At 39.1% G+C, this 15,332-nt stretch overlaps 1 protein-coding gene across 11 annotated transcripts in view; it reads left to right on the top strand.

Annotated features, from left to right (window-relative positions):
* Positions 1–2,861: 2,861 nt before the first annotated feature.
* pou2f1 (POU class 2 homeobox 1) overlaps positions 2,862–15,332 on the top strand; it is a 23,640-nt gene continuing 11,169 nt past the window's right edge. For 4 of the 11 annotated variants that reach the window (XM_023336447.1, XM_023336445.1, XM_023336444.1 and 1 more), the window contains exons 1-6: positions 2,867–2,912; positions 11,894–11,959; positions 12,473–12,558; positions 13,266–13,361; positions 14,916–15,104; positions 15,203–15,320. In XM_023336447.1, coding sequence (XP_023192215.1) covers positions 2,867–2,912; positions 11,894–11,959; positions 12,473–12,558; positions 13,266–13,361; positions 14,916–15,104; positions 15,203–15,320 — 601 coding nt within the window. Of the gene's footprint in view, positions 2,913–10,723; positions 11,645–11,893; positions 11,960–12,472; positions 12,559–13,265; positions 13,362–14,915; positions 15,105–15,202; positions 15,321–15,332 lie in introns of those variants that run through there. The other 7 variants (XM_023336446.1, XM_023336443.1, XM_023336452.1 and 4 more) reach the window with 5 other exon arrangements.

The raw sequence follows: 15,332 nt of genomic DNA, 5'->3' as shown, positions 1-15,332 counted from the left end.
AAACCTTCACCATCCATTTGACGTTTGTGCCTGTGGGTCCACATCAACTTCCACACAACATGACAAAAAGTTTGAATCAAGTTCCTTAACATTTGACAGAACTGGCTTTTATTCCTTATGGCTTGAGTCAAATTTGGGGTATTTTTCAACAAGTTTCTCACAATAGTTTAGAGGTTTTGACCTGATTATTGATTACTGAAATGATGTAATTTAATCAGGGTTGAAGGCCACTTACCATGTCCATGTTTGCTTTGACACACATGCAGAAACCAGTCAGAAAATAGTAAGTGGTTTATTAACACTTTGGAAATGCATAATTACAGTGGATGTTCCAGGTTATTATATAAAGTCATGCACAGTTGTTTGCATTATAAGTCCTTGTATTTCTTTCATGGCTGGTGTGTTCTTCAGATTACAACCTTTTTGATTTAATTATGTTTGCTGGTTATACCTAAAAGGGTTTTATTACTGCTCCTGTTATTTGTTGCCAAGTTCCAACTTGTTTTAGAATGAATTAAAGCGAAACATAAAAACTTACACATCAGTTCAATGGCTTGAGGGAAGAAAGTGGTGTAATTTAATGGGTTTTAGTGCAATTCACTTCTATGGGTAATTTGCAGGAAGTGGTAGAACATCAGTAAAGTTATTTTGGCTTTACATCCCTATATATTGGAGAAGTGAAAATGTCTTTCTGTGGTCAAATAGATGTCAAAAACTCTCTAAGATGTTATGTTTGAATATAAATCACTTGTCTTTTTTCCTTGCTCAGAATATTCTGTTGTTTGCCTTCACGCATTAAAATCTGTAATCTGTACCATTATTCAGATCAGAGAGCATTTTTCATCCAATGGTCAAAATAAATCACCAGTAGAGATCTGAAAACCCAAACTGTGGTTGAGCAAATCAAATATTGCTAAAGCCCAACTGAACAAGAATAATGCTCCAAAATGTCTCAAAAACTATTCAAGTAACTTTGGCTTTTCAATGCAGTTCATAATATCGAGCCAATTTACAAAAAAAAAAAAAAAAAAAAACTCATCTGAAGGCATCTGGAGTTGGTCCAAATCATATCTAATTATAGAGACAGATGGATTAGTTATATGTAGATTTGATTTTCTGCTAATTAAATCAAATAAGTCCAGTCCATACTAATACAATGCAGTCAGATAGTTAGAGACCTGAATTACTTACAGTCCAAATCAAATGATAAAGCAGTCCAATCAAGTTCAACTAATTGCATAATGGCAGTTGGTTGAAAATGTATCTAATCCTGGATGATTGCACATTCACTCTGCAACAATCCCTCTATGAGATCAAGTATAAGGCAACAGTAGAAAGGAAGCACTTCTCGCCACTTAGCGTCAGCAACCATGTGGTAGATCTTTGATGCCGTCACCTGGTAGAAAAACGCACAGCAGAGATTACACTTTCTGAGGAAACTGAAACAAACATCACTACCTACCAACGTCCTCACAATACGCAACAGAGTCTGGGCTTATCTTCATTTCAGCCTGAAACTTCAGTACCCACAATATGACAAAAAACAAGTTGTGCTTGGAGTGTCCCTCCCCTTTGATTCAGATTATTATGAGACTTTTTGTACATGCTTCATGTTTTAATCTAATTTTAACAGTGATAATAAACTGATTGCATTTAATATGTTACAACAAAGAAAATAATAAAAAAAAACCAATTAATCTTAAATTGTATTTCTGGATATTCAACTTTGTGTTTAATGACCCCTGCTGCAGTACCAATGGTAGCTGATTCAGATAAGCAATGATTATTTTGTTTTCTCTGCTACAAACTCTGAATACAAGTTATGGACAAATAAATGGTCTGTAACAAAGAGATAAGTCTGTCTCAATGTGTATATCATCAAAAAGTTAATTTATTTTACTCCAAAAAGGGAAACACATGTTATATTGACTCATTACAGAGTCTTTATCTCCGTTAATTTTGTTTTTTAATGGCTGATAGATAATAAAAATCAAATACAGTTTTTCAGAAAATGTGAATTTCACAAAAGTATGGATTATTATTAATACAGACATGTTAGTCTAATGAAAAGTGTTCCCATGTACTGCATAGTAAATGCACTTTTTGACAAGCACCATGATTGTGAAGCCTTTGAGAGTTAAGTCCTAAATATCTTGCAATCTTACTGAGAATTTGAATTTGAGGTTTTCATTTTCTGTAATAATCAAAATTAACGTTTAAAATATCTTATTGTGTGAAAACGAATTTATATGAGTTTCACATTTTGAATTTGATTACTCCAATAAATCCACCTTTCCATAATATTCTGATTTATTGAGAGGCACCTGTGTTTGTGCGATTAAAAACTGTCAGCTCAGGAAGTCAGTCTGTTTTGAATAATCACTCCAGAGACAATTTTAAACTTTCAGGTTTACTCAGTGTTCCCCTCCGAGGCTTTTTACATCCAAATTCGCAGTGAGAGGGGAAACTGTATTATTTATGTATGTAAATATGCCACAGCTCACAATAAATCGAAGAGTCGGCTCTGCCTTGCTTCTTCTGTTTCTTTATGTGAACATGAGGTCTAGACTTTGGATTTCTTACTGAACGTATATTTCTATCTATGCGGAGCACAACCACTGCATTTTACGTGCTACTTACCATAAAGTACAACAAGGTATTTGTTTAGTAGTGTGTCACTGTATGTGCGTGTGTGTGTGTGTTGTTGTTGCGGGTGTGTGTGTGTGTGTGTGTGTGTGTGTGTGTGTGTGTGTGTGTGTGTGTGTGTGTGTGTGTGTGTGTGTGTGTGCGTGTGTGTGTGTGTGTGTGTGTGTGAGGCAGGCAGGCAGGCAGGCTCAGGGTTGGGATTTCGGGTTAAATATTCAAAATGGCGGACGGAGGAGCAGCGAGTCAAGATGAGAGTTCAGCACCAGGTAATGATTACAGCATTTTACATATTCATACTCATATTCAAACTGCGTTACTCGCAATTTATGGTTGCAGAGTGCAGATGAAACACAGAACGACCGGCCGACGTGGACCACATTAGGCTTTGTTTTAGTTTACACACAGCTAGCTTAAACTGTAATTTGACAGAGGAGGAAACGAGCTGTTGCAGTGCGACGGCAAAAATACATGGAAACATGCCTCCCCCCTTTGTGTGATTAGACGGCCCGTACGCCGCTACATATTCATACCTCGGTCGACAAATACAACTTAGCATATTTTATTAGTAATCGCCGTCGTGGCTCGGGTTCATATGTAGCGTATATATATCTGTTTTCCAGTGGCAGTTGGCTTGTAGTCTGTTAGCGTTAGCTCACCGGCTAACGCTTGGCTTTGTGTTGATGCCCACAGTGAGGCTTTTGAGGGAGCTTTGCATATTCATTTTTTTTTTTTTTTTTTCCACCGGTCGGGCAGTGGCTTTGCGCTCGTTTCTTTTACAACCAGGGCGTCTCGGAGACATTAATCTAAACACAGCACACATGGCTTTCATTAGGAGCACAGTGCCATCTCGGTGTGCCTCTCTGTGCGACGTGATTTTTTCCCCCCTCTTCTCCTCTACAGCATTTTGCCTCTTGTCTTTTGTGCTCGGCGCAGCGGAGCCACAGCAGCAGCAGCAGCCTGTTGTGTTATTCATGCAGGCCTCCCTCAGCCAGAGTGCGGAGTTCAGCATATTTTACACACACCAAATGCATGTCAACACAACACTTTAAAGCTATTATCATCGTCTTTTCTCCAAGCATAGTCATCATCTAAGTGGCTAGTATCAGTCCAATTGTGCTGGAGTTAACTTTAGCTTCGTCAGATGCAGCTGTTGTGTTTTTAAGAGGTAATGTAAGCGGTGTTTTGAAAGAAGTTGGTCTGTGCACTTTTCTGCTTGGGTTGAGACTGTTTGTGTGGTGAATCTGTAACCGAATATAATTTATTCTGTTCAGCCTTCGTTGCTTCTGAAGGATTGGTTTTGAAAACTTAATGTGATTTTCTTCCTTTTGCGGCGGAAGGTTGTCTTTGGACTTTGTGAAGCTGCACTGAATTCAGAGGTTGTACCTGTGTTATCCCCCCAGGCACAGGGAGGGGTGATGAGGCCCACTTCCGGAAGGCCACAGTAATAACAGGCAGGAGTTTTGTGTGTGTGTGTGTGTGTGTGTGTGTGTGTGTGTGTGTGTGTGTGTTATTCTCCATGCTGGTTTCATGACCGGGCAGGCAAGACACAGCATGACAGCACTATTTAACTCCATGCTGTTACACTTCTCATTTAGTTTATTTTAAACTCACAAACCCATTGAGAAGGGTACATTCCTACCCACTCCTTTTTGGACATGGGAGTTAGAGTTAATTAATGAAGTTGGGCTGCACTCTTGTGACATTGGCTTTATATATATGTAACTTTATTTGCTTTGTGTATGCTTTTCTTTTTCAGCCAAAAATTCCTTTCTGTATATTAAGATTTCTTTAACTGAACAGAATCGATTTTGATTTATTGCGCCACCGTTTTTGAGCAATTGTGTCTCTGTTTACATTGAAACTTGAAAATATCTGATCCAAAATCGCACACACCCAAAACTTAAATATTTTGGGATATTATATTACCATGATATATTTACAAAATGATACTGGGCTCTGCCTTGTTAGGGGTCAGTTGTTCTGAAACACAAGTTTTATTTGACTGAAAGGCCACCTTTGTTCTTGCGAAATGTTACATTTTCAACATTAGAAAGTTTGCTATGAAATACAAATTATTGGCAAATTCTGTAACTTGCACAAGCTATTTAAATTTTTTTGATAGAAATCAGAAAAATTAAGTATTTGCTAAAAGACCAAATTGGTTGACCTATGACATAAAGGTTGATTAAAAATGTTATTTGGATTATTTTTAAAAATTACTCATCTTTATATTAATCAAACATGGTTTTGTTGGACTAAATATTCAAAGATAAGCTCCAACAATGAATAACTTTTCTGGCATTGTATTTTTACAATGGTATAACGGCATTAATATAGAGATTAAAAATCTGTGATATTTATTGTTCTTATGTAACACAGCTTGCTAAATGTAGACATTTTACAGCTTTACCTTAATAAGCGCGAGGGGTGACGACTCCTTTGGTCTCTACATTTTGATTTTGCGTTTTTGTGCCTGGCAGTATTTTCAAACAGTCAAATTTTACTTTTTTTTTTTGTAAGTTAAGGTATTGTCTTCTTTCAGCAAGCTGTCTGGCAGTGTTCAACAAAAGGGGAGCTATGTTCTTCATGCAGTCAAATAAACTTCAGTCACTCAGAAGTTCTCTTTGCCATCTAATTTCACTTCTAAAGAACCGGTGTCCTATAATTTTTAGATGTATTTTTTGGCCAACACACCTGAATCAAAATGCATAGTTAGCTCTACAGAATACAGTGAATTTCTACAGAGTACTGGTCGTAACCTGCTGGATTCAGGTGTGTCGAAGGGAAAAGTTGCAGGACATTGGCCCCCTTGTAGCTGGTGATTGGGACCCCTGTATTTAAAGAGCTTTAAACCACAGAAGCGACATATCAGAAGATTTTAATTGTTTTTTAAGCCATAACTTTTTAAAACCACAGTATACTTTGACAAATATTTAAGAAAATGTTGCTTCTGAGGGGACAGTGCAGCCATTATTATAATCACCTATAAAGCGATTGGAGCACAAACAGCAGCTACAGACTCACTGGTTCCAACGCACTTAGTGGTAGTTTTTTTTTTTTCTGGCTTTGTCTTTCAGCTCAAACTAAATGTGCTCACATTAATGTTATAGTATTTAAATGTGCAAAAATAGCACTCAAGTACCCGAATGCAAATGTTCAAGATGAACAGATAGCATGAAATAACAGCAGAAGAAATGAGTGAAACCTTCATGAAAACTATCTTTGGCTATCTTTAGATAACTGCACTCAGATGGAGTTTGTAATAATAACAAAGGTCATTTGACCAAAATGGAGATTTATTTTTCTGCTTGGTTATTTTCGTAGAGGCTTTTTTTTTAAAAAGAGCTACTTAAAAGTGCTGGGAAGTGTTTTCTAAGTCTGAATATGTACTGGGAAAATAAAATACAGAACAGAATAATATTTGAATAATACTACATCTCACGCCTTATCATTTTGTCTCATCCATCCATCCCATTTGTGGAATCCATATTTAAAGCCTGGCAACTATAAACTATGTGCCATGAATTTATATTGTATGTGTTTTTTCCCTAAAAATGGCTATGCAGTGGTAGCGCTGGAAATTTTTGTGTGGAACAGTGTGAAATTTTCATGTTTAACAATGTCTGGGAACCTTATCTGCCATTTGTTTAAGCTGTATTTTTCTCCAAACTGATTCACTTTCAAAGTACAAAACCAGTCTCGTGCAATTAAGTGTCAAATTTTATGTTCCAAGAGCTTAAACTAAATTTACTGCATTAGGGATTGCCAAAGAAAAGTTAATTTGTTAATTTCTTGCATGTAACACTCTCATACATGTTAGTATTTTCATTTTTTCCAGTAGTGTATTTGCAACTGTGAAAAATGTTAATTTATGTAGAAAAAAAGGACTTGTATTAGATTGAGGTTCTTAAATAACAGCTGAGAATTGAATGTTTCCCTCAAACTGGAGCTACTTTTTCTCATTTAATCAGTTTCACAGTTCCACCCTCATTCTAGCCTTGTACTTTCATCATGAATATTCATTGTTGTAAACACGGTTGTTATGAATAATGTAACACCCGCTGTAATAAATTCAGGACATGCAATTTCAGAGCACTGAGAGGGCCTCCATGCAGTCTCCAGTTAGACAGGCTGCCTTTTTCCTGTGGTGGAAGCAACATTTTAGATAATAAGAGTCTTGTGGTGCCCTAGGACTTCTCATGTTTCTGGGGAATAAAAAAAAATCCACTCTGAATTTACAATGACATGCAAACCTTGCTAAATATATTCCAATTAGCTGGAAAAAAAGTTTTTTTGTAATACCAATGCAAAAGATAAGCAAGCTTAGGTCATCTTTTAAGCATTTAATAGTATTAACAGTCTAGATGAAGATAAAAAGTAAAGGTGACAACATGTTTACGATGTAGCAACAAGAGATAATCTTTAATAAGGCTTTCAGGCAGAGTAGGAAAAGGCAAGTTGTTGCATGTTGCAGGCAATAACTGTCACATTGTTCCTAACGGATAACGTGCCTCAGACATAATTAAGATCTGTAGTAAACTACTGCTGGTATTTTATTGTAGCTTGTTTTAGCTGCAAACAGTGAGAAGTGGAAATGGAGGTCATACATAGGAAAATGTACAGATTAGTAAGAATGTTGCTTTGTTGGGCTTCCTTTGACTTGTTACAGAGCAGAAGGTTCAGAACGATGAGTAACCACCTGAATATCCAGGAGTTAATATAAATGTCATGTCCCTCATCAGTGACGTTCATGTAAATTTAAACTGTAGCAACCAGTCATGCGGCTAACCTCTGTTGCATGTGCTTAATGGAGGGCTTGTCCTCCCTGAGAAATGTACTTTAATTTGCTTGGATTGGATTTTCCTCCTAGTCTACTGAAAGTTGCCTAATGACCACCCAGGAGAGAAACCACGGTAGCTTACAGAGGTGTTAGACCCATTACTGTTCATCAAATTACACGGCATGCTGTATATAGTTTTGCTCATTTGTGGACTCGGTCCAGCTGCAGTTTCTGGTCTTTGTGGTGTGGTTTATTACACTACAGTCTGAATCTGCTTGGAATATTCATAAAGATGCTGCACTTAGCTGGGAAGTTGTGGTGTTTTTAGGTTAATGGCCCCAAACTCACAGATAATTTGCCTTGCGCGTGCATCCAGACCAATAAAAACAAATCAGCATGGTGCTCAGATTGACCTAAATGTACAGTGTGGCTGTATAATCTCAGCTAACCCTGAAAAACAAAGGTGGTAGTACAGAATGAGGATGCACTAATTAACTTTTTGCTCAGTCTCGTGTCGAATCTCTCAGCTCACATTAATGTCCCTGCAGAATTCAGCCAGCCTTCCCGTATTACAACGCTAATGAGATAACGGTTTAAAATTCTCTGTGCAGGATATTTGTATAATGCATTGTTCCACTTTGAGGTTTTGCAAACCATTCAACCAAGGGGCCGTGTATGTGTAGCGCTGCCGATAACCAAGTTTGCATTCACTTCTTCTCTGCTTTCTCATTTGGTTGCTTGAGGACAAGAAGAGTCGTTTCTCAGCCTCCCCAGGCTTACCTTGTTCAGGCATTATCTTCAAAATCTTTTTATTACAGTTGACATGAAACATGGACATGCTCATCTTTGAATAAACTGTTGACAAGTGTGAACATGTCAATCCATTTAAACATGCTTCAGTGGCGATGTTTTATTCAAATCGTTTAAATATTTATGTCTTGAAGGAAATAAGACTGATAAATAGTGTGAAGTGTATTTTGAGTATCAGACGTGTTATGACAATTAATAGGCAGTCATCTAGAATGTGCCAGTAAAGTTCAAGTCGTTGTTAAAAGGTGAAACAAGTTCTTTCTCAGATTCAAATTAGGGCAGGAAAACATGCATTTAAGATAGTATTGCCAAACACTACTGTGATGTTACTTATTTATAACTATTCAATGATTATTTTCCCCACTACTTTTTGTGAAATTTATCATCTCTGCCACTAAAAATATACACAAGGTGTGAATATCAAGAGCAGAAAAATGTGTATCAAAAAGGCCAAATATACTATTGGCATTCATAATTTGCAGTCATGTCACATTATGACTGAAGTATATCAGTTATAATGTTGCATCAAAATTGTTCTTTGTGATAATGCAGATATCGATATTGCTGCAGTAATAATTATGATTCCATATATTGTGCAGCTCTAGTCAATTAGAGCTGCACAATATATGGAATCATAATTGACTAATTTGACTAAAAACCTGAGGGAATTTGAAGATGTATTTCCCAAATTCCTGGTGCAAATGAAAGATAAGAGTTTTTTTTTGACAGATTTGAGCTGATTTTGATTTCTCTTTCACAACAATAAATGAAAATCAAGTAAGTTATTATTTCCCTCCTGGTTAGAGTAGAAATGTAACTGAACAATGCTTTTGTAGTAGAGGAAGATTTTTCTAAACCTCTGAGGCTGTCTCTACATCACAGACAATACAGATACAGAAAAATCCTTGGGATTATGTAGAAAAATAATTGTTAGGATCATTTACAAATTAATAAAAACATTTTCTGGGTTAATGTGTGATTGGGGAAACCTCTCATGTTTGGTGGATTGTTAAATTTTAAATTTTTCATTCATTCACTATGAAGGAGCCCTGAGAAGCATGTCTGACTGATTCATATTAGGTCCAGAAGCAATGTCACCTCATCTGTAAGTGAGAGTGCAGTTGGTGCTTCATAATTATTTAAAACTGTGATGTTTCTGTAATATATTAAATATTCCATCACAAAATTTCTAAACAGACAAAGGTATTGCAGAGGTGATGCTTTAAGCAGCTTTTAGCAACCTACAGTAGCATTCAGCATGACTGGTGTGATTACCATGGTTAGCAATAGCCATGCTAACACCTGCGTGTTCCCTGTAGGGTCGCCATAACCTTTCCAGAAAGACTGCAAACAAATATTTGAACACGTAAAAAGGTTCAAACAAAGCTACTGCTGTGTTCAGCGTTGGTTAATGGCTGAGGCCTCACCCTGTTTAAAGGTAGCAGTCAGGAAAACAGCAGACTTGTTTCATTAGAAAAACAAGTCTGCTTGTTTTCCTAACAAGCAGACTTGTTAGCAGACCTTGCTCAGAGCCCAAAGCATAGAATTAGACTGAATAGATCTGCCCTCAAGAATTGTCACTGATATGTGACCTAGACTTTTTTTTAAAATATTGGAACCAATACAGATATTAATATCGGATTAGGGCATCTCTATTTAAAATAGCCAACTTTGAGTCATGTTCCTTTAATAACAACTTCTATACTGAAGAGTGTTTCTTGAGTATCAGTGGTTAGTATTTCTGTATGGTGCGTTCAGTGATTGTTAAAAAGGTCGGGTATTTATTTTCTGACAGGGCAATAAGTGATGAGGGCCAGCTTATTTCTCAGTGCAGCTGTAATTTTATGTACTTGGTTGAAAGGAAAATATTTTTTTCAGCATACATGTAGAGAGAAATGAGGAAGAAAACATGTTTATTAGTATTTACCGTGGTGCTGGCATGGCTATCAGCATTGGTCAGCTGTGATTTGGTCAGGCAGTGGTTGGTACGTACAGAGGTTGATTAGGCCTTTAGCCAGGAGCAGTTGCTGTGGATTTAGTCGGTAAGCCCCTTCCCCAGAAGACCCAAATCCAGCCTCGCATTCCTCTCTGATTGGTTGGACACCTGTGCGGCTCCATAACCGGGCCGCTTCCCTGCCGCATTAACTCTCAGCACATGCTCCGAGTGAATTTTAAAAGGGGGGCCCCCAAAACGAAACACTAATGGAATGTAAAGCTAATCTAAATATGTTAATCCCCAAACACTTCATAAACATGGACGCCAGCGGCCCGCCACCCACTTTCTGAAGTCATTCGCTTTGGAATGTTTTCGCCGCGGGGGTTCTCACAGTAATGACAAGCTGCTGGTGGATTAATGTGGAGTTATTTATTTCCGATTGAGCGAGTCCAACACCCTCCACCCCCTCCGCCTTTTCCCTCTCCCCCACACGAAACCCAAACCTCCCCCTCTCTCCCTCTTTAGCAGTTCGGCCCAGTCTCCAGTCGCAGACGCTCCATCGAAGCAGTTCACCCAGCTAACACTGCAAACCCTCTGCTGTCAGACCTCACGTTGCATTCTGGGATGTCTTCAGCCCCTTTACCTGCTTTTAGCTAATTACTTTTTAGGCCAACGCTCAAACAATAATTGGTCTTGTGCTGCTTCCTCTCCTCCTTCTGCTGCACAGAGTGCTAGTTTGAGCACTTTTTTCCCTCTCTCTCTCTCTCCGTCGTCCTTATTCCCCTGTTTTTTATCGTCCTCCAAAAGCCATCCAATTAATATGCTAATGAGCTGATAAATATTTATAGGGGTTTTAAATTATGCAGAGAGCTTTCAGAGCCCGGTGTGAAATGCGTTGCTCGCAGGACTTCAAAGCCTTGCATCACTAACGAGGCAGGAGTAGATTTGCATACGGCTTTAATCAGCTGAATACTGATTATGCTTCATTATAGAGTTGGATGGAGGGAGGAAAAGGAGGAGGGGGGTTCGGTGTTGAAGGAGGCCGCCAGCTGCACTTGTCGTTTGTTTCATTCCAGCAAGAGAGGGAGAGAGAAAGAGAGAAAGAAGTTTTTCAGAAGTAGAGGCAATCTTGGCAGCAGAGAGAGGGAGTGCTAGAGAAAAAGGGGGCAGTGCTGTAAGAAAAGAAAAGAGGGGAGCAAGAAGAGCTGTTTGCCTAGACCCTGTTGGCTTTCCCAGTGTGCGTTTCCCAGTGTTGCTCAGCAGACCGTGTGGTAGAGACCGCCACTGTGTCCCTGTGTCTCTGTGTGCTCGCTGCTGACCAGTGGAGAGTGAAAACAAGAGAGAAGGGAGGCGGGGGGCGTGGGAGGAAGGAGTGCGTTCTGGACATCCTGTCGGTGGGGTTGCCCAGTCGGGCGGGTTGTACTCGACAGGTCCAGCAAGCATGCAGGAAAGCACAGGTGGAGCAAAAGCGGGTGAGTTTTAAGAAGACTGTGAGCGAGTTCGGCTGGGTTGTATTGTTTGGTCGGAGGCTAGTCTGGAATATAGACATGCAAATGTTACAGGTTTTGTCCTACGTGGTTGTAGCTTCTTGCTTTTTTTTAAATTAGAGTTTTCTGTAGCTTTTATCAGTGAGAATGAATGAAGACTTGAAGAGCAGTAGTAATATTTTAGCACCAGTTAATATGAGATTATCTCATTATGTGTCTGTCTGGTTCTTTCAGATGCTAAAGTGAATAATCAGTCAGAAACTTCTAAATGTGAAATGGAAAGTGGTGACGAGAACACCGGTCAGTATCGATCAGCCTGTTTCTTTTTTTCTTCCAGTTTTTTTATTTTTTTGCACGGTGGAGATATAGAATTTTTGGAGTTTTTTCTCCTCATTCAACAGGTTTCAGAATCAGACCCAAATTTATTTTAAAAATGTTGGCAATACAAAACCGTCCTGTTAATCTTTGTAAACTCATTTGATCAGCTTTCCAACGTTTCCATAATTTTTTTTTGTTTTGTTTTGTTTCAATGCTTTAGTGACGTTTTGCTGCAACTAACCTTTGCTGTAACCTTACGTTGAATACTGAAGATAAACATTTGCATTCTTGCTGATATATGCTTTGAATTCCTGCGTAAGCTCCAAATGTAAACACTTTATTTAATCAGTAACATGCAGCTGTTTTCATATGTATCTAAAGAAACATTTCCTCCCACCTGCAGATATTTTCAGTGTTCCTCTTTTTGTTTTTTAACTGCAGTGTCTTTTCTCGGTTGAACCACTGTTAAAAACATGTCTGTGTTTCTGTCCCTAGGAGTCCAAACCAATGGACTGGACTTTCAGCGGCAGACGGTGCCAACCACAATCTCTAACGCACATGCACAAGCCCTCTTCCAACAGGTACCACATCGCGCATGCCTGCATGAGCTGCTGCATTCACTTTTACCTTTCAAAAATTCTTGCTTTAATCCAAGGAGTAGCCGTGTTACAGGAGATGTTTTTATACAGCAGAACTACGGTTTTAAATATTCATAAAAGTAGTTGCATAAAAAAAAAGAGATGCAATTCTAGGAGAGATATGCTCATCAGCACGACAACATTTGCAAGCAAGGAGTTCATTTAAATGAGCCAGGCTCTCTCAGTGTCGCCTGGCAACAAGGCAGATTAATCAACCCTGTATGCTAATTAAGCTGCTCTTCGGTTGCTCGGAAACAGATGGCAGAGAACATGCAAATCTATGCAGAATTTACATGCGCTGCATAACAGTTATTTTAATTAGCCTCTCTGCTCTTCCCCTCCCTTCACTTCACTGCTTCCTGTCTCTGAAGGCTGCGACACATTTTAAATGCCCACTTTTATCGCTGCCTTTTTTTTTTTTTTAATTGAAATTCCTCTCACTGCTTAAAGACAAAAGGTGCAGTCTGACCGAGCCACTCAGGTAGCAGAGAAATTAGATTTTTATCGTCATGTTTCCTCTTGTTTAGCACGATGCTTCGTTTCTTGATCTGATTTGCTTTAATTAAAAAAACATCAGTGTCTTGTTCCTATATTTTATGATTATGACTTAAAAGGACGTAAAATTAAGTTTGGCTCTCCACTTCTGCCAGTCGAAGTCGGAAGACTCGGCCGCTCTTCCTGCCTCCGTCCAGCAGAGCGTGTTGCCTCAGACCCAGCTAATGTTGGCAGGGGGACAGATTGCTGGAGTAAGTGGCCCCCCCTCCGCTGTGCTCGGTCACAACCTCGTTGTTACGTGCATCCTCCCGTGATCACCTCTCAATACGATCAATCCTGCTGGAGAAACATAGCTGATTAAATGATAATAGCTTGATAAGTTTGAGCCTCTTCTGCCTGTCTGCCTGCTCATTTCTGTGGTTGTTAGTTTATGTTCAAATGTCTCCATAACAGAAAGTGTAAAATTAGCATTTGAGACATTTCATATCCATGTTCTTTCCTGAGAGGACCTGACGGCTGCTGCTGTGCGATGCGGGAGTGAATGTTTACTGTGCATGTGGATCTGTGTTTGAACATCGACGTCAACATGCTCATTCGCACTTTTGCCTGGCGCAGCTGCATGAGTCCTTTTCTCTGTTTTCCTGTGATGACTCATATTTGTGCTTACAAAACAGCCTAAGCTTTCGTTTATCTTTGATATCTTTGTGAAAAGTTACATTCTGCAAGGACATTTACAAAAATACTTGCAGTTAACACAATTCCATGACTTGCAAAGGTATTCACACTGCCTTGATTTTTCCATGTTATGACCAGAGTTTACATACAATTAAGATTGTATGTGATTGACTGACAGAAAGTAGTGAATAACTGAAGTGGAACAAACATGATTTTGGGTCTATTTTATATATATTTTTTTAACAAATAATCTAAAAAGTGTTGCATATATTTATGTTCAGGCCCTTTAGTTCAGTAGTTTGGAGTAGTACCTTTCTCTGCACTTATAGCTGCAAGTTTTGTGGTTTCTCCACCAAATTTGCTCAACTAGAAACTGAAATTTCTTTGTAACATAACTCAAGCTTGGTTAGATTGATTGGAAAACATCTGTAAGCATCTGCTCATGCTAAAGCCTTTTTTCTTCCTTTAAATCTACCCATTTTTATACCAAGCATCTCCACAGCATGATGCTGCCACCACTATGTGTCACTGTGGAGATGGTGTGTTAAGAGTTATGGGTTGCCTCAGTTTTCTATAATATATGGTGTTTTAGATCTAGGACAAATAGTTAAATTGGACTTCTGATGGCTCTCTCAACTCTCTTACTGCCACTGTTTAATTTTTCATGCGTAAAATCTCATCAGCCTCGAGTATCCACACAGCATGATGCTGCCACCAGCGCACCTGAGAAGTATCAGAAAGGTGTAAATACTTTTGCAAAGTACAACTACACTTGTGGTTTTGTTGCATCAACACCAACTGAAGTCAATGTATTAAATTATTTAAAAAAAACAAACAATAACTTGTTGTTATTGAGTCTATCAATAACAACAAGTGGTCAAAAGCAATTTGTTACTGATAGGAATTACTCTGAAAGATTTCCAGTAAATATACCCGGATTACAACCAAAAATACCAGGCATTAAATCAAAAACTGATGTCACATTTGACAATAAACTTTTCATTGGTATCGAAGCCAAAGCAAACTTCACGTTCCGTGTGATCTATCCTTAAACCTAAAATGCATCACCTACTTTCTCAGTGTTTCCAGCCGCTCCTGTCTCACGCCTCCTGTGTGTTTTTTCCCCTCAGTTGACCCTGAGCCCGGCGCAACAGCAGCTGCTGCTCCAGCAGGCCCAAGCTCATCTCCTGGCTGCAGCCGTGCAGCAGCAGCAGCACTCCGCCAGCCAGCAGAGCAGCACCACTGGAGCCAACATCTCGGCCACCGCAGCTGCGCCGATCACCCAGCTGCCCCTGTCACAGCCCATCCAGATCGCCCCTGTAAGTCGCCACCATCCATACACTTACAGTAAAATGTTTCAAACAGTTGGCTAATTGTGTGTGTGTTTTTTTTGTTTGTTTTTTTGTTTTTTATGCAGCAGCTGCCGCAGAATCTAACCCTGCCTCAGTTTGTCCTGGTTCAGTCTGGCCACCCGATTGCAACGCCGTTGCAGCCCACTCAGTTTATCATCTCGCAGACGTCGCCGGCCCAGCAAGGCAAGTGGATTT

Source organism: Xiphophorus maculatus, chromosome 7 (assembly GCF_002775205.1).
Source record: "Xiphophorus maculatus strain JP 163 A chromosome 7, X_maculatus-5.0-male, whole genome shotgun sequence".
In the NCBI taxonomy this organism is placed as follows: Eukaryota; Metazoa; Chordata; class Actinopteri; order Cyprinodontiformes; family Poeciliidae; genus Xiphophorus; species Xiphophorus maculatus.
Note: the sequence above shows the minus strand (reverse complement) of the source record. Positions and strands in the feature narration are given on the sequence as shown.